Source organism: Aquila chrysaetos, chromosome 2 (assembly GCF_900496995.4).
Source record: "Aquila chrysaetos chrysaetos chromosome 2, bAquChr1.4, whole genome shotgun sequence".
Taxonomy (NCBI): Eukaryota; Metazoa; Chordata; class Aves; order Accipitriformes; family Accipitridae; genus Aquila; species Aquila chrysaetos.
In genome coordinates, this window is record NC_044005.1 from 19,380,159 (window position 1) to 19,402,898 (window position 22,740).

The following is a 22,740-nucleotide window of genomic DNA, read 5'->3' on the forward strand; positions in this document are numbered from 1 at the left end:
CTTTACAACTACCTACAGCGTTTTTCCCCAAAAGCTTCCCTGCAGAGTGAGAGCATGCTAAGCAGCTCTGTTGTTAAGCAACAGCAATCTCTTCCAGCACTCCTCTCCATTGCAGAATGCAGTAATCGCACTTTTCCTAATAGTGATCTTTTAAAAATACACAATTAGCATTAGGACATTAGCAAACTAATGGTGTGTGTGCCAGAACCTGACACTCTTACAAATGGCCTATGAGATGATTCAGGTTATTGCAAGTTGCTCTCATTGCCTGCCCCAGCTGCTGTTGTCCTGCCGGAAACAGGATTTCCTGTGAAAGAGCATTCAAAGGAAAATGCTCAGTGCTGCAGTAGCTCAGTGAAATAAGTAAGTTCAGCAAGACTAATGCAGTAAGCAATTACTTACTTGAAGATTTAGTTTTATTTTAGTTTTTGAAGCATTAGTGTAATTTTGAGGAGGAAAAATATCAGAAACATTTGAAACAGTCCCAAGTTGTGCTTCTATCCAACTTTCCTTAAAAATAAATAAAATAATAGCATTTCAGAAAAGGCTTCTTTTTAATCTTTCCCTTCTCAGACTTTTGCAAATTTCCAGTGGTGCAGACCTATACAGAAGCGCATCTTCTTTTCCTTAGTTACTTTAGATAGGTTCTACAGAAGGGAGTTCATGGATGTTGAAGGGACCTGTTTAAAGACCATGGGCTGGCACTGACCTTACCCTTACCTTTTTTTTTCTTGCTGTGTGAATGAATACGTGGCTAAGTTTGTGATATCTGAGGACTATTGAATACCTACAGTTTATATTTAACAAAGTGTTTTTTTTAAATTTTGTTCTTCCTTCTGTTTGATATCCAGGATAGAATTTTTTCTTACTTGAAGTGCTTCAGTAACTTTGTTGTTCTTTCTTCATGCCTTGTTTAAGACAACTTTTGAGCAGAAACATGAGCAATGTAGTTCTCTGTGGTACATTTGCATTTCAGAGAATTTTGAATGGTAGGAATCTTTGAACTTGGCTATGCACCAAAAATGATTTGTCCTTTTTAAACATGCAGGCTGGTATTATGTTTTCTCAGGCCATTTCCACACAGACCACTTCACGGGCATAACAGCAAAGCATTTTCCCAATATACCTTCTGGTACAACTCCATCAAATCCCCTCCTTGTATGACTTCCTTGTCTCGTTCTGCTTAAGTTTCTTCCAAATAAACCTAAATGAAACCAGAATGGGCCAGTAGATGCCAGAATAAGTGACCAAGCTCTGCAGTCTCCAGAGCTGTACTGTCTTTTACACAACGTAATTATGCTTTTTTAATTTTGGCAGTAGTTTACCATATGTCAGAAACTCAGAGTCAATAGTGAAAATGCACTATTACCAGGTCCCCTGGTAATAACTTCTTAACCGTATTATCTCAGGAAACTTTCATACTGGAGTCCTGTCACTCCTCTGTGTGTGTGCCAGTGTTGGCTGAGCTTTTTAGGAGGACTTTTTGTCCTAGCTGAGAGGTGGGAACTCCCTCTGCTGGTGTCCGCTGACCTGCGCACATCCCTTCTGTGGCACAATGGCAGGATGTCTCCTGGCCTGCACAGATTCCCTCTTTTGGTAGGTGGGCAGGATGCCAGTGTTGGCAGAAGCAATTCAGTACAGTAAGCGAGACAAAGGCCAAAAGAAGCATTCTTCAGATTTATTCCAAGTAAACTATAAATAAAAGCAATCAGTTTAATTTTGCATTCAGCTGTCACTGACAAAGAATTTTAGCTGACCTTCTTGGAAGTAGGATTTTATCCAATGACTTTTTCAGTACTTTTTCAAAAAATCTATAGTGCTGGAGAATTATCACCACCCTTTGCACAGTAACTAATCATGTTAGTGCTGTTACAGGATTTGGTTCTGGAGAAGCTGAAGAGTCAACAGTTGTCTAGTGAGCTGGACAAACTGAGCCAGGAACTGGAGAAGATAGGATTGAACAAAGAGCTGCTGCTACAGGATGACAACGGCAATGATGACACGTAAGGAAACTGAGTTCTTTTAGTCATTCTTTTGACTCTGCAGGCTTTTCCTCAGCCTAACTCAAGCCCTTTGCCTTTCTTTTTGGTTCTCATCTGTCTCGCTCCAATTACCCTTACCAATTTTGGACATAAAGCATACGTTTTTCTTGCAAGCTTGGCAGTTTACAGCAAGTTTTGCAAAACTTTTTCTTGGATGCAATTTTCTCTCTCCATGCCAGCCAGTGTTACTACAGTCCCCCTCTACTCTCCAGTAGAGTAGCTGGGTAGCTATTTCAGTGTGTATTCCTCCTCATATTCTCTTTACAAGTAAGAATAGTGTCCATTAAACAGTGTCTGTCATTACTCCATGTAAGTGGTGATCCAACCACCTGTTAATATAAACATAGATATTGGCGAAGAAATTCCTGACTGCAAGGAATTCCTTTGCAAGTCCTATAGTAATGAACAAAGAAATCCCAACAATCCATGTGTATATAGGCCTCTTGGTAAGACCTGATTAGAGAAACATACCCATCTCATAGGAGACTTTAGAGTCTACTGCGGATTTTTCTCCTTGTCAAGAATGCACAAAAGAGCCTTGAGAAGAAATTTATGTAGTGTAATTAGGGGAAAAAGAGAAAATCTTATTTTAAGTTACATAGCTCTTAGATATTTCTGTAGAACCTTGCTGGTGTTACCTCTATTAAAATTGATTGGAGTTTCCAAGAGCAGGTTCCCCAGCTATAATATATCAGTAGCGGTCTGCAGCAGTAGAGGAAAGCATTTTCCTGAAGAAGCAAATACATATAATGTGACATGGTGAGATTTGGAATGGGCAAAGGTGAAGTCTCCTATATAGATGGTGGCTCATATCCTAGGGGCAGACATTGGAAAGCTATTTTCATGTCTTTCAGAAAATACAAGATTCTGGAGAGCAAAACAGAATCGGCACTAAAAACAACACTAGCTGTGAAAGAGGAAAGGATTGCAATGCTGGAGGCTCAAGTGAAAGACTCTCTGAACTTGAACCAACAGTTACAGAATGATCTAAATATGGTAAGAGGTTAACTGAATTTTAATCGTTCATGATGTGGTTCTGCACATTCACATGCTTTTTTTTTTTTTTTATATATATACTCAGCAAAACCAAGTTACCTCTACACTTCCTCGCCCCCCCCCCCCCACCTGCACTTCCCCAAAACCTTTTTTGACTGGACTGCTTTCTCTTGTACCTTTCTATATGATGGCACCAATTTCAGAAAAATTATTGGGCTTGGGGGCATGGCAGGAGTTTTTTTTACATAACCACCATTTGCAGATCTCTGTTTTCCCATGTTTTTTTCATTGCCATGGTCTTGTTTTTCTGCCTTGTTTAATGAAAGCATAGGCTGAGGAAGACTGCAGTTGAAACATCTCACCTAAGAACAGTCTGGTTGTTAGGTGACTGAGCTTGAGTCCAAGGGCACCTAACTGGAGGCCAAGAGACATGGATTCCTCCACCTGTCTGTGTCTCAGTTTCCCCATCTATGAAGTGAGGGTAATGGTTGTTGAATCCCTTAAAGTCCCTACAGTGCAACAGAGGAACTGCATATTCCATCATTATTAATGTAAAATCCCACTGTTATATCACTGTTGAACGTTGTTGCTTGTTGCCTTTGCAGGTGAAGAAGGACTTTGATGCACTTAAGCAGACTGAACAGGATGGGCAGTATGCTCAGAAGTCACCGAGGTATTCTGCAGAGAAACTCATTCCCAACCACCAAATGAATGAGAAATTGGAAACAGGACACAGAGAGGCTACCATGGAGCTGCTGAAACTGAAGGACAGGGCAATTGAACTGGAAAGGAATGTAAGCCTTCTCCTATTTCCTGTTATCCCTCAGACTACCCTTGTGATCATGAGTGGGTTGCTGGGAACTGGATTTTTGAGCTTGTAGGAATCTGGTGGGTTTTCTGGAGCACATGAGTCTACCAAATTCCTTGGGTATCTCTTAGGACTGCATGGGACTATAAAGCTGTATATGTCTTGTATAACATCATTGCAGGGATTAATCCTGTGTATAACATCTGTCCTACCTTCATTCAATGCTGGGAAGAGTTTGCTTTTGCACATTTGCTGCAGAATGATCATCACTAATTGGTTCTCATCTTTGATAGGACTCCAAATGATGAGGACAGCTGTTTCATTTGTTCCTGTCACAGCTTCAATGCCATCTCTCTTTCAGAATGCAGCCCTGCATGCTGAGAAGCAGCTGCTTAAAGAACAGCTGAAGCATTTAGAAACACAGAATGTCTCCTTCAACAATCAGATCCTGACACTACAGAAGCAAAACGTCTTCCTTCAGGAGCACAACACTGCCCTGCAGACACAGACGGCCAAACTCCAGGTCAGGACAACCTTGCGCCTCTGTGCCAGGAGACTGGATTTGATTATAGTAGTGTGGAGAAGATGACAGCTAATAAGAAAATGTTTGTATTGGTAGGCTGATGTAGTGATGTAAAGATGAGGCCCATAAGGTGGAGCTTAGCTTGAGGTCTGAATTTCTCCAAGCTAGGATGGAAATCGACTCTGTAGCTAACGTCTGGTAGCCTTTGTTAAGAAGGTAGTTATTTAGAGATAAGTTTTTAAAATCAATACAGCAAAATCCAGATGTGTTGTTCCAGAAGCTGCATTTCTGGAATAAAAGATCTTTGCTCTTTTTTTCTGTTAATGCTGTGCCTGTGAAAGAGCTTGGAAGAAATGGGAAGAAGACAAAAGTCAACTCCCAAGAGGTGTTGTAGCAATGAGTTCCAATCACAATGTTCATACTTCCAGACAGAATGTCGAAGTTGCCGGTGGAAAAAAAGATACTCTTAAACATTACTTGAATTTGGCAAAAATAAGCTTAGCTTCAGAAAGAGAACAGTTTTAAAGGACAACATTGGGTTAGCTCTAATTTTTTTTTATGTGAATTTCCCTTTTTAAGCTTTTCCTCTTGCATGTTCACAGATTTTTTCTTTTATTATTCTTTTTAATTATTTCTCACCTGTAATTGAAGTGTATAAGCAACATACAAAATTAATGCATTACCTATCTACTAAAACCAGACTTGTTAGGAGTGCTGCCCCCATACACAGTGGTGCAGTTAATTTTTTTGAGTTTGGGTGAACTTAAGTTTTCATTACTTGTACGCAAACATGGGGTAGCTTTTGGCTTTGTACATGATTGTCAGAGATGCAGTTGAGTTGCGAGTATTCCAGCTCATCTTGGTCTTCAGTCTCAAGAGCTTCTGCTAGTAAAACAGTGTTTTTTCAGTTTGGAGGTTACTCTGATACTTTTCAGACTGCTGATAGCATGGCTCTATATGGTGCATACTACCAGCAATAATACCAAAATGACGCCAAGTTGTCCATAGATATCTTAAGTCTACAAAGCAATGGATGCATTCTTGATTAGCTCTACACAGACACAAGCTGCTACTACATGTTTGTTGTATGTACCAGTAGGTGTAAATAAGTAATGCTTGCTTTTTATTTGAGAAACTTTAGGTAGAAAATTCAACCCTCAGCTCCCAGAGTGCTTCACTGATGGCCCAGAATGCTTTACTTCAAAATCAGCAGACAGCCAAGGAAAACGAGAATGAAAATCTACTGAAACAGAAGGAGCAGCTGAAAGCTGAGTATGAGTCATTGCTTCAGGACCATGAACACCTTGCTTCACTGCATGAACGGCAGTCTGCAGAATATGAAATGCTAATAAACCAGCACAGCTGCCTGAAAACATTACACAAAAACCTGGATCTGGAGCACAAAGGTCTGGGTGAGAGGTACGCTCACTGCTCAGGGGTGTAGTGTAGCTGAGTGTCCCCATGTTACAATTTCAGCCTTAAATGTTGGTCTCCAGTTACAAATGGAAACTCCTAAGTTGTTCCCCTGAAAAAGTGTCTTCTCATTCTTGTCATCATTAGGAGATTGGATGAAAATATTTGCAAAGCTGTAGATTTTAGACCTCTGAAGGTGGCAGACCACAGATGACTCTGGTGATATTTAGCAAATACGGGCTTGGGTCTTGGGGATGCTTTCTCAGAAGTAGCTTAAATGGCTTTACTACATTTAAGGATCTGTGCTATAATAACATGCAGCCTTAGAAAGATTCTCCCAGTTCTGCTGTGTGGGGTATCTTTTCTAGTCATATAGTAAGGTCTGCAAGTCACCTAGGTAATTACCTATGTGTGAGTAGTATGTATCTTGAGAAATTTAAATCATTGAAGATTGTGTGTGGCATCAATCTCATGACAAAGGAGGCTCTCTGAAGGAAGCCGTATTGAGCTAGCTATGAAATAGTGATGTATTATTTATTTTCTTCTAGTTCTTACAGTCTAAGGCTTTTGCTTCTGGACCTTCAATTGAATTGTGAAATCAGAGTAATCTGTTTATTGTTTAGTCTCTAGTCACTGTCATTTTCTGACAACTGTGCATGGATAAAACAATATATATAATGTACTACTATATAAATGTTGCTCTGCCTATGCCTCAAAACTTTTCTTACACAATTCAGTGATTTTCCTCAAAATACTGTATGTAGGTTCAGTTTCTATGCAAGACCATGAGTTGGGTTCAGAGCAACTCAACGGTGATCTTTGAGGGTGGACTAAAAACTGGTGTTAGACTTCTCTTTCCCAAAGACTAAAGAGCTGGCAATACAATGTACACTTGCGGTAGATTTTGATAAAGTACAGAAATAAACCTATTGTGATTAAAATATCCACCAGGGCTGTTTGACAGGACAGCTGCTTGGCTGTCAACTAAATGAGCTGTAAGTGATTACACAGACACTGTTTCTGCTTACCACGTCTCTCTCAGACTGATTAATGGTTCTCCTTGATTCAGGCTTTGCTTGAGATTATCACACTGTGGCGTGTTGAGGCAGTTGGGTTCTTTCTTTTCTTGATGAGTACCAATTATTAAACAGTTCTAGCCTGAGGAAAAAGTGGTTTTCTAAAAACAGGTTATCTCTAGTGATAAGTGCTCAGGTCACCATTGTAAACATTAACAATTTGAACTGTCTGTTATGGAGATGTGACTGCCAGTGAGAGATGTTGCAGGGGAGCAGATGGTGGCCTTTTCTATACTCAAAGCAGGTTGATTTTGGCAGTTTTAAGAGTGCAGTGTCCTCCTCAGCAGATCAGTCTCAAAAAATACTTAGCAAGGTGATTTGTCCAAGGACAGTCTGTGTCTCCATTTGGCTGCCAGAAAAAAAAAGACAAGCCGCTTTTTTTGTGTGTGTGTTTTGTTTTCCCTCCATCATGTGCTACGTGCAGTTCAGCTGGCTGAGGGAGCAGAGGAGAGAAAGTTAGAAAAACAGCTGCAAGGAAGCTGTTTTCTTCTGCCATGCTGAGGCATTTAACTGCTAAGGTGAAATATCTTACTTTCAACTTCAGCTGGAATGCACCACCTGCTAAATTTTCCCAGAGCAGCTCAGTGCATCCAAGAAGTTTGCTTGTGCAGGATTTAAGAGACAGGGTTTGCTTGTCCCCACTCCAAGGTAATTGTTTTTTCTCAGTTGGTGACAGCACTGTAATCATAATTCTCTTGCTTAAGGCAGATTTGCACTCCTGCATAAACCTATGACTGCAACTTGTCTAAAAAAAAAAATCCACAGCAACTTTAGTTAGCTTGTGGACTCATAACACCATGTACGGCCAAGATCCCTGAGGTTTGTGTAGTTCACTGTGATGCAGTCTAACCACAGAATATTTTCTGCACCTGAGCAAACCTCATGAAACCTCCCATGGCTCTATCTGCACAGTATTAGCACTGCAGTGGGGGTTTAATAATGGGTTGTGTGTAACTGCAGTGAAATGGCCTGTCATAGCCCAGCAAACCACAGACATGTGGGTTTGACTTAGCAAGAAAAGGAGAGTTAGTATGTTAGGATCATTTACCATTAATAGCAGTTTCTTGACTTTGTGGTGTTTGGCTGCCCGTCTCAGTGAACACAGAAAGGCTGGACTCTTTTGCTGCATTTTATTAAATTTCTTTACATACTGCACATTTCTAAGGGGAGGTAGTAACTTACTAGCCACAATTGATTAGCAGATCCTTGAGCATTTCTTTGTGTCTTACTCTGGAGAAGTCTAATCCTGCAGAGACACTGGAAAAACTCATCTCACTGGAAAAACAGAATCCCTGCTGTGGAGGGTTACATATTGCAGGGACTTGTATTATTATGTTACCAATGCTGGCTGGTAGTTACTTTTCTGGGTTCCTTTTGCCAGGTGCCTTTTATCATAGCTGAGTATTTTTAAAGTTCTCTCAGTCACAAATACCTACCCACAGTATTTCTCCTAACAAAGCAGCAGAAAGAGTGAAAACCAAAAGGAGTAAAGAGAAATATGATTGTTCAGTCCCAGGAATGGATTGCGTCAGAGCCAAAATGGATTTCATTTGCATGTGTAAGAAAATCTTTTTAAAACCCCTCTGTCCAAGTGTCTGATGCTTAGAGAAGTGGAGTGAACATGAGTGTTGAATAGCCTACAGGATGGGTAACCTTGCCCCCAGTGGTAGAGCTTGTCAGGTTGCACAAATCCTGCTCAAATGGTAGACTCCATGCTGAATCTGGACTACGAGAAAATTTTGCCTGGGGATTTCATTAGGGCTCCAGAGATGCAGTATTACTTGCATTTTTACAGACAGTCTCTTCTTTCTTGCCTTTCACCTAATATCTAGGATACCAGCTGTGGTCTACCTCAGGGGTTCTCATGCTCAAAGGCAGCATGTAGAGCTGGGCCAAACCACTGAAACTGGACCAGCATACTGCTTCTCTCTAAGTAGCCCTCTTTAAAAAATAGAGGGCTTGGATAAAAATGAACAGAGTAGCCCTATCATACAGAAATGGCAAAAGAATTCACAACACAGTTTCTGCAGAGGCAGCCATGGTAATCTCTGCCAAGGGACTGACTGTGGAGTTTGTCTTCTCAGATTCTGGATTGGCACGCAGTCTGTTTTAAATCCTTGGAGCTGGATGTGAAACCTTCCTCCGCTTTCAGATTCTTCCATTTGTTGTATGGACATTGAATTTGAAATGTCCTGGAGCTGAATGGAGGAAGAAAATAAATAAATAAGGTTAATTAAACTCCACTGCTGTTACTGGGAATGAATAGCAAAAAGCAGCTTTTGTCTGGGAGACAGGTACTTTTCTGTGTGGCCCTTCAATGGACTGGCATTTGGGACAGGCTGCAATTTGACCCTGGGATGAAGGGAATGGTAGCCTGAAAGAAAAACAAGTTGGAAGGAGTCAGTGTATTTGGTGCTGTCTGCTGCTTTTGTTCTGAAGTTTGCGTGACTGCAGAGTAACTATGCTCTGCATTCATCTCCGCTGGGATGAGAGTCGCAGATAGATGATGCTTGTTGTCTCTAGGTTTTTCAAGCAATGCTTGCATCTTCCACCTAGTTGCCATTTTAAAATTGCTTAGAAGTATGTTTCTCCATGACTGGCACAGGTGTATCTGCCCAGGGATATTTCAGGGCAATATCCTTTTATCACAGTCACAGAAGAATGATGACTTTTGACATTCACTGCACCAGTGTCACCAGTGGCTTCTGCTGATGTGTGTGTATGGGCACAGACCCTGACAGAGGCCACCAGAGGAAAAAAAAAAAGTCTAAGAACAGCTTGCTGTTTTGCAAAGTGGTCTTAAGCCAGCTCATTCTTTGCAGCATTTTCCGAATGCAGGCAGTGTAGCAGCTCAGGGAGGCTAAGCCTGCCTAATTGATGCCTGTGGAAAGTATCAGGGGAGTTGTTCCACATCTCTGTTATTTTAGCATTCCAGAGATAGAAATTAAAGACATAGTTGATGGCATCTGCCCTCTGTCTTTGCCCATCTCCCTGCCTTGAATGATTTATGCACAAATTGTGTAAACCAAGTAACAGTGGAAGCGTGGACATGAACACTGGTGTTGCTCTTGGGTTTTTCAGTAGTGAACAAGTAGAGCCACTCAAGCAGGTGGGTCAGCCCCTGCTTAAAGGTGTGTTGCTGTCAACTCACTGATAATCGCCTCATCATCTGTCTGGAATATGCAGGAGATTGTTACCTATGCAGGATGCTATTAGCTATGCATATAACCTAGTATGCATTAGGTTGTTACCTAATAAACTATTGCTCATTCCACTGCTTTCTTGTTGCTTTTTGGCTGCTGCTTTCTGCTGTTTAGTCAGGTTTTTGAAACCTGCCACTGACAATTATTTGCGAATGGGATTCCAGTTTAATGGTGCAGTTTCCACTCGCCCTGGAGACTTGCGTGCTTTTTACCAAATGATCAGAATCTCAAATTGAAATAAGGTTCTGGCAATTGCATTGCAGTTTGCTTAAAAAAATGCATTTTTTTTTTTTCTAAAAGCCTCCCTGTTGACTTACAGACTAAGCTGAATTTCCATGCATAGTGTGGAATTCTTCAGCCTTGGTAAATGTTTAACCACACAAATGTATATGAAATTAAGCAGGCAGGGAAAAAAAATCCTTTCTGGTCTTTGTGGTGTTACCTATTAAAAATCTTACACTAGAGGAAGAAAAATGTTTAAATGAAAGCTGAGAGTATGCTACTCCGCTTTTTGCAGATACAACAGTTTAATGAAACACAAGGCAGAACTGGAAGAGTTGGAAATAGTTTTAAAAACTGAGAGAGAGGTTCTGCAACAAGAGAGGAGATCAAATGCAATAACCACTGGGGAAAATCAGAAGCTAAGGGAGGAATTGGACAGGTATGGTTCCCTTGCTAAATTCTTGTATACATCATTAAAAAGTCAATTATGCAAAACACCCAGTTGTTTTGCTGTATTGTGTTAACTGTAGCTCCAGAATACCTTCATTAATGTGTCTGTAAATTTTTCTCAATTTCTGTCTTGTTAATTTGATCATTTTGTTTAACTCATTTATCAGCTTCATGGACACTGTCAGCAAGTACTGTTATCCTGTGCTTCAAACATGATCTGATCCAGGGACTTTTACTCATTCAAAATAAGCTTCCACATGTGGTTCAGTTCACAAGTGTTTCTGTAATAAGTTGTTTCCAAGCGCTTGTCTTTAAGTAGAACTACAAATACCCCAAACCCCCAATAATATCTAGAGTTGTGTGAAATGGTTCCTACCCAGTTTTTTTTCCCTTGAGGAGAACTGTATTATGGTTTTTACGCAGTATGATTTAGTTCTAGGAGTTAATATTTCTGTTTATTTTCTATTGCACAGAGAAAGCTGCCATTTGTTAATACTCGAAAGAGGCTTGGTTCCTGTTGTTAAAAGTGGGCTTAGTGATTCCTATGATCACTGGGTAACTGTTAACTCATGTCAAAACCCCTTTTGTGAGCTAGCATCTGAACTTTACATAATGCAGCAGTAAAACATGCCCTCCCCCGCCAACCTGTATCCCTACTGGGGCTCTCTCCATTATAAACAGTTCAGTGCCACTGTTCGTACTACAAAGGCATTTTGAGAAATAATTTGGTACAAATAAGGGGCCAAGGTCATATCAAGTTAAAGCAATGACAGATTGATTCATATTTAAAAAGCATATGCTAAGTTCAGTCACGAAAGTTTCATATGCTGTCCCAACTGCAGTGTACTTCAGAACACTGCAGAGCTCTGCTAAGGAGGTTTCCTCAAACTTGCTGTTTTCAGCTGTTTCTCTAGGGACAAAGGAAGATGTTGCAAAATGTTGATTGCAGTGCTGGCAGAGAGCAAGGCTTAGCTGATTTGTCAACAGATACAGAAATTAATCTTTTTTACTTATCTATTTATTTAATATTATGCCTTCATGATTTGTAGACATTTTTAAATTTACCAAAAGCTCTAAAAGAATGCCACAGTATCATCTTGTAACATTACAATGTTTCACAGGTCAGGGCACTTAAGGCTCATATTTCATGCATCAGTAAAAAAATTCTGTGAGTGTTCTTTATTTGTGCCAAACAGAGCTGCTGTTATATCCAAATGCTCCTAAACACATTGTGCCTCAGAAATTTCTGGTGTGTTTCTTACACATTGAGAAAGTAGAAGTTTTATTTTTCATCTATTTTCCTTTCAGTTGTTTTGTAGATTTGAAATATTTTATAATGCTATTACTACTTTCTTAATAAAATTTTATTATATGCTTAGAATAAAAATATCTTTAGGAGTTAGTTTTTGGAACTTAATGTTTGATTTAGTGACAGCTGCACACAGATGGTGTGGTCTTTGAATATGAGGTGCTTTCTATGAAGTGTCCTTCATAAGCCTGCTGGCTTCTTCGTGTTTAGGGTGAATTTCTTGCACAACCAACTAAAGGCAGAATATGAAGGGCTGCATTCACACACTAAAGAGCTGAAAACTTCCCTGAACAACTCTCAGCTGGAGCTGAATCGTTGGCAGGCTCGCTACGATGAGCTGAAGGAGCAGCACCAGTCCATGGATATCTCCCTGACCAAGCTGGATAACCATTGTGAGGTGAGTAGCTATAGGTAGGTATACTGCTGCGTTCCTGTTAGAGAGCTAACATTCATTGTGCGAAGTTTTTGGCACACTGTATGTAGAAGGTCAAGGTATGTGGTTGTAACAACACCCCCGTATACTTCAAAGTTTATCGATTCGTATCCTAAGTTGCTATGCTATTGTGTTAGCTTGATTATGGTGCTTTTCCAGGGAAGCCAGATGCAGAGGAGAGATTAATCTGTCTTGTTTAATAGCTGCTGTCCCGTCTAAAGGGAAATCTGGAAGAAGAAAACCATCATCTCCTGAGTCAGATTCAGATGCTGAGCCAACAGAATCAGATGTTACTGGAGCAGAACATGGAGAACAAGGAGCAGTATCATGAAGAACAGAAACAGTACATGTAAGAAACTAGAGATTTGAATTGTAAAACCTAAAAAAGTCATCTAGACAAACATAGAATACAAATCATCTATTAGGAGTAGAAGGACAGGCAGGGGAATTATAGGTTTACTTGATATCTGGCTAGAAAAGGGGATGTTTAGGAGGAGATATATGTAAAGGGGAGAAACTACAAAATTTGTTCGCATTGCCTTACTGCAAAGGGATGTTCAATACACACCTGGACAAGCACAGCTCTTTTGAAATAATATAGGTGAAACCATGTGGAAAACTTAGTTCTAAAAGATGTAATGTTAAACCTAGTGGTACTTCTCAAAGGTTTCTGAAGAGCTTGGAAAACAGCTGAGTTGCAACAAAAATTTAGTCTTACGCGAGTCATTTTATATTTAGGTTCCTAAAGAACAGCAAATACTCATACTCCTCTAGTTTTTGTCATTTGCATTATAAGAAATACTTCCTTCGATGTTTTTTTTAAGGATGCAACATTCACCTCTGTGTCCCCCATGCACAGGGTGACACACTTAAGTGACATACCCTGTTTAAACATATTGTACATTTACGAAGAATCCTGTTCTCACTGCAGTGAATTTCTCTTACAGGTATGAAAGAAGGAAGAAAAGTGTTCTTAATCCAAAGAATTTTACTCTAAGCACTTCAGGATGATGTGGGAGTTACTGAGTTTTATTTCAGTACTGGATTATATGGTTGAAATGTTAGAAATTGTTTGCTGAAATTGGCTAAATACACTTCAAATGTACTCTAAGGATATTTATCCAGGTGTCTGACAGTTCTGTGATGGAGGTACATTAGACCTACTACTTGAATGAAAAAAGATTTCCTAACATCCACTGTGCAGGTTAATAAAACAATGAGTAAAAAAAATCATAAGATTACATGGCACTGCTGAAAGTGCTTTGACACTGCTCGCAGGAGACCAAAGTAGTCTTAAAAAGATCAAACTTTATTTATTTCTCTAGTTACAACAGAGTAAGCAGAACAGGAATAAAATACCCAGTTATCACCTAGACAAGAAGTTCAAACTATGTAAGGATCTTAACCGTTGAGTAATTCTCACTAATCTGTGAATAAGATTGAACAATGAGCCAACGAATTTTCAAAAGCCAGAATAAGGTTAATCTTAACACCCACCAAAGCAGCTCTGCCTGAGTTATTAGTGAGTAATCTAGCACCAATCTACTGTTGTTCTTTCACCTTTCATGCTTATTGCACAAAAATCTCCCATCAGCAAGTTTGGTAGGCTTTTGCATTTGCTCCCTCCAAACAGACAGTAGGATTCTGAAGCTTACACAACAGGAAGATATTTCAGTCTCTTTCCTCCCTTGGTGGCTTTTGGTCTTCAATATTTTCATTATGCTTAATTTTGTACAGATGTTTCAGAATGTGCTTTTCCCCCTCACAGTGATAAATTGAATGCCTTAAGGAGACACAAGGAAAAACTTGAAGAGAAGATAATGGATCAGTACAAGTTTTATGATCCTACTCCAAAAAAGTAAGTCCCATATGGGTTTAGTTCTGTTATTGTTGTACAGATTTGTGAGGGTGAGGAAGGGCTCTCCGTAACTGGTGATAACAGAAATTTCAACTGAAATAAGGACAGTGTCATCTCCACTTCTCTCTTCACTCTTGCTCCGCAAGCCATTCCCTGAAGCAGCAGGTTGTGTTAATATAGAGCACAGTACCTCACATGGGGCGCTCTGTTTTAATACTGGAATCTGAAACATATTAATTGGAAAAGAGCCACTTTGCCCTGATGAATATCATCGTGTCCCTAGCAGGGGGGAGGGACCCCCAGTATGGTGACTAAGCAGCAGTAGGAGCTTCCAGAGCTGCTCTTTCAAAGGGGATAAGCAGTCCATTGGAGAGAAAGGACTTAAAAAAATTATATTAAGAACAACAAAAAAGAGCCAAGCTAACTCTACCACACATAGTTCTGACTGATAGCCTTAGCAAAGAGCAGGATTCATCTTTAAAGCAGTTTTCATTTCTTTCCTCCTCAGTCTGTTCCTGTAGTAGACCTTTTAACACTGTTAAAATGTCTTATGTGGGTCCATATGTGTAGTTTAGATTTCTAGCAGAGGGAACGCTTGTCTTTGTCACATTTCTTGTGGTGAAGAAATATTTCTGTAAAATCATCTTGCCTTTGGGAGAGAAAAGGATCTGAAGCTCTGTGAAATTCATGCTGCATCTTTCCAACCAATTCATGACAGTAAACAAATAAGAATGTAGGATGGCTTGATGGCTTTAGCACAGCTGTAAACTTCTTCAGGGAGTATTTCTTGTAGCGTTTTATGAATCCCATTCACAAAACCTGCTTTATCAGGAAAAACCACTGGATTGGGGCCAGAGCCTTAGTCAAACTAATCAAGCCAAAGAAGGAGACAAGGGAGCGGTTGAAACCAGCAGCAGAAAGCACTCCGTGGCATTCTGAATCCCCAGAGACGGTAAACTCTCCATCTGCCTCCCAAAAACTGAAACATCAAGAGACTCAGGATAATACCTCTCAAGGGTCAAACTCTGTGGAAGAGAGGGAGAATCCTGGGGGTTCTTCAAACAAAGGTAAGGAATGCCCAGCCTAAATTCATGAGCTGAACAGTATTTTTTTTAAAGATTTAAAAAAGATTTTAAAAAGATTTAATATGTATGATATGTTAATACTCTATCACATTACATTTTATATCCCTTTTTTTAATAAACTCAAAGTTTTAATAAGCAAAAAAAGACCCCTAAACTAAAAAGCTGAGTAAACTAGAAAGTGGGGGTTTTACGTTTTGTTTTGGTTTGGTTTTAGTTTGATTTGTTGCTTTTATCTACTACTTCTCCTTTCAGCTTTTGTATATAGTTTCTTGGTTTGCCTGAATGTATTGCACATTACTGAATAAGTTGGTGGAAATACTTCATTTACTGGAGTTTTGCAACAAAGCAGTTTAAAGTTGGACCATATAATATAGTTCATTAGCAGCTATTCTTCAAATGGGTAATAGCTGGTCTTACAGCCACTGCCAGGAGATGGCGCACATACAAAAGAAATAACACAGAAAATGCTAATTTATTGTAATTAATTGTTTTTGAGAATGATACCATGTTTTGACTTTGAATCAAACTAAGAATTTCTTAATGTGAAATGATGAAATGATTTTTTTGTATGCTGTTAAGGCGAACGTAAGGAAGATGAAGCGATTTCTTTTTGTTTAGTTAGTTCATACATTAAATCAGGTGTTCCTAATTATTGGAAATTTAAAAGAAAGCTCCTCAAAATAAATACTCTGTGATCTTTATTAAAGGTAATATATATTCCAAGCTTTGCTTATTCTATTGAGATCATTTCTGTCAGCTTCTATATATAGATCTTTGTCCTCTGGGAATACTTTTCAGGAAGCGGTTTTGAAATTGATCCTTAAATAATAATTCCTGTCTTCCCACTGGAGAGTGTGGGAAACAGAAGGGGAGCAGCTGGGGAGGGTAGAACTGTTGTTATAAACTACTGCAGGTATCTGGCTGAAGTTTTTGTTTTGATTGGGTTTTATCTTTCCCTTTCTCCATTCTAATTCTTGGAGGTTGTTGATTCACTTAAAATAAAAATGCATGTCTCAGATTATCCATGTGATTCCAGGAGATGTTAAGTGTTTAACATGCATCCAAAGTTCAACCTTGGGAATTTGGTCTTGGTTGCCACAGAACAAGGCCCTCATGGAGTGCCAGAGATAATATAAAGTCTCTGGGGTTTCATTCTTTTTGGTGTTACATGAAATGTGCTTATGTTGAGATGATGAGCATCAGTATTAAAGCCTAGAAGACATCTAGGAAATTTGAGTATATTATCACCAAGTAACATGCACACCTATCTGATTTTACTTTATTAAGTAAAAGCATTTTGGGTGACCTAACAGTAATTTCTTAATGGACATGCTTATATTTTACATATATGCATTAATCTATACATTAATCTGAGTCAGATTAATTATGATTAACTATGCATTAATCAGTCCTCCAAATATATGTTAGTGTTTGTTTAGCCTTTTTCGTTTTTACTAGTTGCATAGTCTTTAATCTATTTTAAGACACTTTAAGTTTTATTTACAAGGGTTTTTTTACTTTTTTCTTCTTCTTTTTGGGATACCTGGGTGATAACAATTTAGCTGCGCAGCGCAAAAAGATTGCCTTTTTGAGAAGCAAAATCAAGGATAAAGAAAAGTCTCCTAAGTCTCCATCGAATCATCAGTCTCTCTCTAATCGGCTCCGGTTCTGGTCTTCTTCCGACATCCCATCCTCTCCTAATGAACCTCTTTCTTTCCCGGAATTGGGAGATTTCTAACACCTTCTCTTTAGCATTTATCTTCATTTATTTCTGACAAATATTTTAAACAACAACAACAAAGTCCCACGTGTCTTAAAAGAGCACACACCCTGATAGAAACACTCAGCATGTCTTTACAATACTCTAAATACAAGCACAGATTAGTGAACATGGACTTAAATTTTCCTGTAGAAGATGAATCACTATTGCACACTGTGGATCATTTCTTCAATGCAGCACATTTTTAGGGGACCTCATGGCATACAGTTTGCGTATGTATATTGGCTGTGGTGCATGTTATAAGTGAAGTTGCTATGCGCTTCGATACTTTCTTGCAATCACATACTTGCATCGTGTCCAGTTGAAGTGTTGAACTGATTTGCTGTTGCTATGCTTTCTACAATGTTGTAGTCCTACTAAAATACAAATCTAATATATAAGCAGTTTCAAATCCTGGAGATTTTTTCCAACATTCTGTGCCACTAAATGCTAAAATGGCAGGTTTTTTAACATCTTTGTCTGCTTTTACATAGTCTAGCTTTGAATATAGAGTGGAAGCTACTGGGAAAATTATTCTCTGCAAAGTGGCTTGACGTTTGCATTCAAACCTGCTGTTCAGCAAGGTTTTACACTTCCAGTTATGAAAATTCATCTTGAATTGAGCTAAAGTTTCAGTTTCTGCTGCTTCAGTTTTGACAGATTTTTTTTAGAAGAAGAAAGTAGATTTGTTCTCTTAAGCTTGGGAATAACCTTCATCATGGATCCATTGCCCAGAATTCTTACTGCATGATAGTCATGACCTGGTGGCTTCTGAAATGAATGTGTCTCCGTGTTAGAGACCTGTACAGCACAGGCAATATGCTATGGGGAGCTCAGCAGAGAGGCCAAAAGATCTCATCTCCCTTCTCACTCTGAGATTTGGCCCTCTGTGGCACAACCAGGGACACTGGCACAACAGCCTGTTGCTGCCCATTTTGGGATTTGTAGAGAACGTTTGTCTCCAGAGCAATTAATAATTCTGGCATCTATGGAAGGTGTTAAGTGCATCTACAAAGTCAATTAGAAATACAGATTTGCATGCCAAGCTTTAGCCAGTAATTGCCCCTACAGGCATGCCATAAACTTCAATTCCGAGAGAAAGCGCCAGCCCTGTGCTATGGACCCCACGCAGTCTGTGGGAGAAAACATTGTTTCTGAAGTCAGCTTCTAGGAGTCATCTAAGATGACAGTATCTTGGTCCGTTTCTCTAATACAGCTTTGCTGCTGCTCTGTGCTTTGAACTAACTGTCTGTCCATTGTCTCTGCAAGTTGTTTATTTTGACCACTGCACTCTTCTGTGTTTTCAGCATTTAGTTACTATTAGTTAAGCAAGTACTCCATAGAAATATATAGAAAACCAGAATCTTGCATCTCATTAAGGGTGTCTCCAATAGTAAATTCTTTAAATTTTGTTCTATTTTACGTGTGCCTTAAAGCGTTACATTCACATTACAAGAAATGAATTAACCTACATCATTGCTAGGAAAGATGCCTTCAGCTTTCTGAATCTAAATAATATTCTATCAGGTAGTTTTTGTTGTTCTCATATTTAGATCCTAGGAATTCCACTTAAAAATCATTACACCAGAGCATCATAAGAGCAGCAGAGTTTTAACCTTGTAGAGTCTGAGCTCTTACCCCACAGCAAAGATCTATTAGTGTGTGGATCATGCTAAATAATTTCCAAATCAGCATTATTTCTCTTTGAATAAGAGCGTGACTACTGTCACTCTTTCCTTATTCTATTTTATTACTGAAGTAAGCGCTTATAAAATGTACCTGCAAGGAATAATGTTATGGGAATTTCACACCTCACTTATCTTTTCTGCATTCATGTCTTTGCTCCTTTTCTTCCTCCTTTCACGGTAATTGTTGCATGTATAATATCAACCCTCCCACTGGCACTAAGCAGCCCTTGTCACTCCCACACTTTACAGAGAGCACACATGATTGAAAAACTGGTGGCAGAAATTTCCTATCCTGTACTGAACTGTTTATGGAAAAGCTTGCAAAACTAGTGCCTCTGTTGTGCAGTTTCTTTGTGCCTGCTTGTCATGTTTGTATGGGCAGATAAATACAAATCTCCTAATGCTGTTTTTCATTGACTCGTATTTATTTACCTCTTTCCCCCTAAGTGCTAATGGACCTAAAGCAAAAGAGGAATTCCCATCATGGAGGCAGCAATGATAGTGTTGAAATCTCAGCAGACTCTGCAACAAAACACTGCTGTGTGGAACTGGGTCCCAGGACTTACTCGACGTCAGCTATTCATCTGCACACTTCCACCCCCATCTCCAGGCTCCAGAACAGACCAAAAGGTGTGCGGTGCATTTGATATACCAGCTGTTAGTACAAGTCAGGCTACTTCATAGTTCCTGCTTGGGTGAAACATGGCTTCTACTGGCATTCAAGCACAAAAACAGAGCACTAGTATTTTCACTCCTACTTTATCTGCTTAATGGTTTAATTGATCAGATACAGGGTTTCCTCACTCTTGTAATGTCATCAACTTGACAGACCACATTTGGATGTCAGTTCTCCCATGGTTCCCTGCCCAGTGGTTCACAGCAGTGATTAGAAGGTGGCTGCTCTTCCAATGTTGGCTCTATAAAAGCCTCTTGATCACCTCAGTCTTCTGCACTGCTAGAATGCATTGGAGACTGATGTGAAGGATTAACCTTCCTGTGTTTAATATTGCCTTTTAAGTTTTGTGTTCTTTTCAGGCTGTAATTCAGAAGATAATCTATGTGAACAGTCCCCTGCGGTAGAGTTTGCAAGCACTAGACAGCACGGTAAGCTTGTAGCATTTACGAATGCTCTAAACCTCTACATTAAGACTTGTTTCATTGCATCCACATGAACTGTCCTGGAGCATTTTAGTTAAATTAACATGATAGAATGAGATGTAGTAATGCAACACCGTTTGGGGAATGTGGGTCTAAGTACTTCTATTTTTCTACTGAGAAGCTTTTAATGGATGTTTTCCCAAAATAAATTTTCAAAAACAATGCTGACATTCAGACAAGTTCCCTTGACCCAGCAACAGATCCTTTAATGCATGTCCTACAGATTTGTTGCTGATTTTTCTGGACAATGTTCGATTCCTTCCTTAAGGGAGTGAATCAGCAATAAAAAAAAATTGGGGTGGGGGGGTGTCGATGCACAGCAGGAGCACTGGTGCAGCAGCAGCACTGCCTGCTTAGAGATTTGTGAAAGACTTAATTTGCAGGCTGGTTACCAGCTCCTTCTGAAGAAACAAACTGAGAAGGAGACAGCAACTTATTGTTGAACTTCTTCAGTATTTACATTACTTTGTTTATAGTTGCTGTAAAAGCAAAACCCAGAACATATTTCTTTGGGCAAAAAATAAGTGAGAAAAACAAGATGAATCCTGAACAACTTGACTTGAAAAATGAAAAAGGTTTCTACTCTGTCTAGACTTTGGCATACTGTGAATATTACATTGTTAATGTTTTCAAAGTGAGTTAGTTGCACGGGTCCTATTTTCAGAAGGCAAGCTGTAACTGAGTCTTTTAGAGAATCGGAGGAACTTAAGATCTGTTTGTTGAATGCTTGTTTTGTGTTTTTCAGTGTCCAGGCCAAACAGTTTAGAGAGCAGTAGAAACGCTTCCAGCAGTAGTTCACCTCTCAATTTGAAAGGTAAAGCTTTTACAGCTGAGTCCTGACAAACAGGAAGTGAAATTCCGTGAAACTGTGTGCAAAATGCCATTTTCCTTCCAATTAAATTGGGAGACTGTTGTTTTGAAATTGTAATGATTATGCAATCTGGACATGGCTGTCTTGGGAATCAAAACTGCTGGCAAGAAGTATTTTTCTAAGATTGGTTCTGGCAAAGGGTGGCTTCTAAGGCAGGCAGTCTAGTTTTGCTTCAGTCTGCCTTGGCATCATATCGTGGGAAGTATCAGGCCACTCTTGCACTCCTTTTACAACAACAGGTCTCTGCTGTACTTACTCTGTACACAGCTTGTGTATGGAATCAGTGCACTCTGGAGATTTGCTTTTGCTGAAATTGTGCATCCTTGAAGGATGCCAGGTGATGTGGCACTGTGGAAAAATCTGCTTTCTGCATTCCCACTGCCAGGTTCTGGCTCTCAGATCACACACAGCCAGGACTGGGACAGAGCCCTTACTATCTGTGTTATTCCTATTCTTTGGACAAGTAGTTGTGCTTGTTTAACACAGGCGCTCAAAGTATTTACTGTAAGACATTTACTAGTCCTGATTTTTCAAAGTTCTGACTGCCTTGAGTTCTGGGGGAGAAGAAAGCAAGGTCAAAAATGCCACCTAATCTGTGTGGAAGTGGCCCTGGATGATAGAGTTCCTACCTCTGTGAGAAATCTACTGAAATGAGGGAAGAACAGTGTCTTTAATGATATTTATGCTTCTCCTCAGGTTCCTTAGATCATATCCATGGTAGAACTGAGAGTCTCAGCAGCGAAGATACGGTGCCAAGCAGAGAGGCACCAGCCTTGCTCCGAGACACCTATCCCTTTCACTCCGCTTCTGCCGTCTTAAGCCCTAGCAGCAGGCATGAGTCCTCCTCCCACAGGAATGGTTTGATCTCTTATGATATACCTCAGAAGAGTACTCCATCCCAGTCTTATGCAGGCAGGCAACGGTCTGCCTCACCTGGCAGTGAGATGGTAACTTTGGAAGAGTTCTTAGAGGAGAGCAACAGGCTGTCCCCACCAAGTGTAAGTGAATAGAGCTAGGTAGCCCCTCTCAGATGTCAAAAAAACTGTTCAAAGCTGATTCAGGGGAATGAGGGCATGGAAAGACAAGAAGATCCTTGTTCATAGGTTTGGAACTTGCAGAGAACTATTGAATCTTGCAAAATGAATGAAACGGTTCCAACAACTAAGGCAAGATTAACTTTCGCACAGCACTCTGCTAATTTATTTTGGTGTATCAGCTATGGCAAGTAAGGCAGATAATTCACTGCAAGTACTATGTATTGGACTGCTAGGGCTTTTTAATATCAAACACTTGTGGTCAAGGTTTCGTATTATATCATCAGTTCTCATCTCCAGGTACTTTTATTTGTGAACTGGTAAGTTTTCTGTGTAATTTTCAGCTGCTAAATCTGTAATTAGAAATGAAACCTAACAGTAGTTTTCAACTGAAGTGCAAAATATGCGGTTGTTAAAACCATCTCCTAATCTGAAAATATCATCAGTGCATTTGAGAGAGAATATTTTTCTGACCGAAGTAAGTTCTCAATGCTTTCACCATGCTGCATGTTTGTGTGCTGACTGGCACTGTTCTGTTGGTTCAATGACTGCAAGAACATGCCGCATGCTGAAGTGCTTTGTCAGAAATGAAATGTTTGTTTTCTAGATGGCATTTGTCTTTTACTGCTCAGACATGCTGTACAGTAGTGAGGTGGTGCAGTATTGAGCATGTTAATGTCTTAAGAACAATTCACTGATAGTGTAAGTGAAGAGATGTTTCTGTTTCATGAATGCCTTGGTAACAGTATTTAAATCAACAGAGCTGTACCATTTTATTGCATCAGTAAATTCTGGTCCTTGAATTTTCAGAG

At 39.6% G+C, this 22,740-nt stretch overlaps 1 protein-coding gene across 11 annotated transcripts in view; it reads left to right on the forward strand.

The window, feature by feature from the left end:
- CCDC88C (coiled-coil domain containing 88C) overlaps window positions 1-22,740 on the forward strand; it is a 101,759-nt gene that overhangs the window by 75,077 nt on the left and 3,942 nt on the right. For 8 of the 11 annotated variants that reach the window (XR_005933674.1, XM_030041252.2, XM_030041261.2 and 5 more), the window contains 14 exons: window positions 1,876-2,003; window positions 2,897-3,038; window positions 3,644-3,832; window positions 4,208-4,369; window positions 5,511-5,788; window positions 10,579-10,722; window positions 12,253-12,439; window positions 12,679-12,824; window positions 14,244-14,333; window positions 15,165-15,400; window positions 19,313-19,495; window positions 19,901-19,969; window positions 20,769-20,837; window positions 21,591-21,892. Coding sequence is in view for 10 of the 11 variants with exons in the window: in XM_030041252.2 (XP_029897112.1) it covers window positions 1,876-2,003; window positions 2,897-3,038; window positions 3,644-3,832; window positions 4,208-4,369; window positions 5,511-5,788; window positions 10,579-10,722; window positions 12,253-12,439; window positions 12,679-12,824; window positions 14,244-14,333; window positions 15,165-15,400; window positions 19,313-19,495; window positions 19,901-19,969; window positions 20,769-20,837; window positions 21,591-21,892 (2,325 nt within the window). In the remaining variant the exon portion in view is untranslated. Of the gene's footprint in view, window positions 1-1,875; window positions 2,004-2,896; window positions 3,039-3,643; window positions 3,833-4,207; window positions 4,370-5,510; window positions 5,789-10,578; window positions 10,723-12,252; window positions 12,440-12,678; window positions 12,825-14,243; window positions 14,338-15,164; window positions 15,401-16,980; window positions 17,395-19,312; window positions 19,496-19,900; window positions 19,970-20,768; window positions 20,838-21,590; window positions 21,893-22,740 lie in introns of those variants that run through there. The other 3 variants (XM_030041314.2, XM_030041323.2, XM_030041332.2) reach the window with 3 other exon arrangements.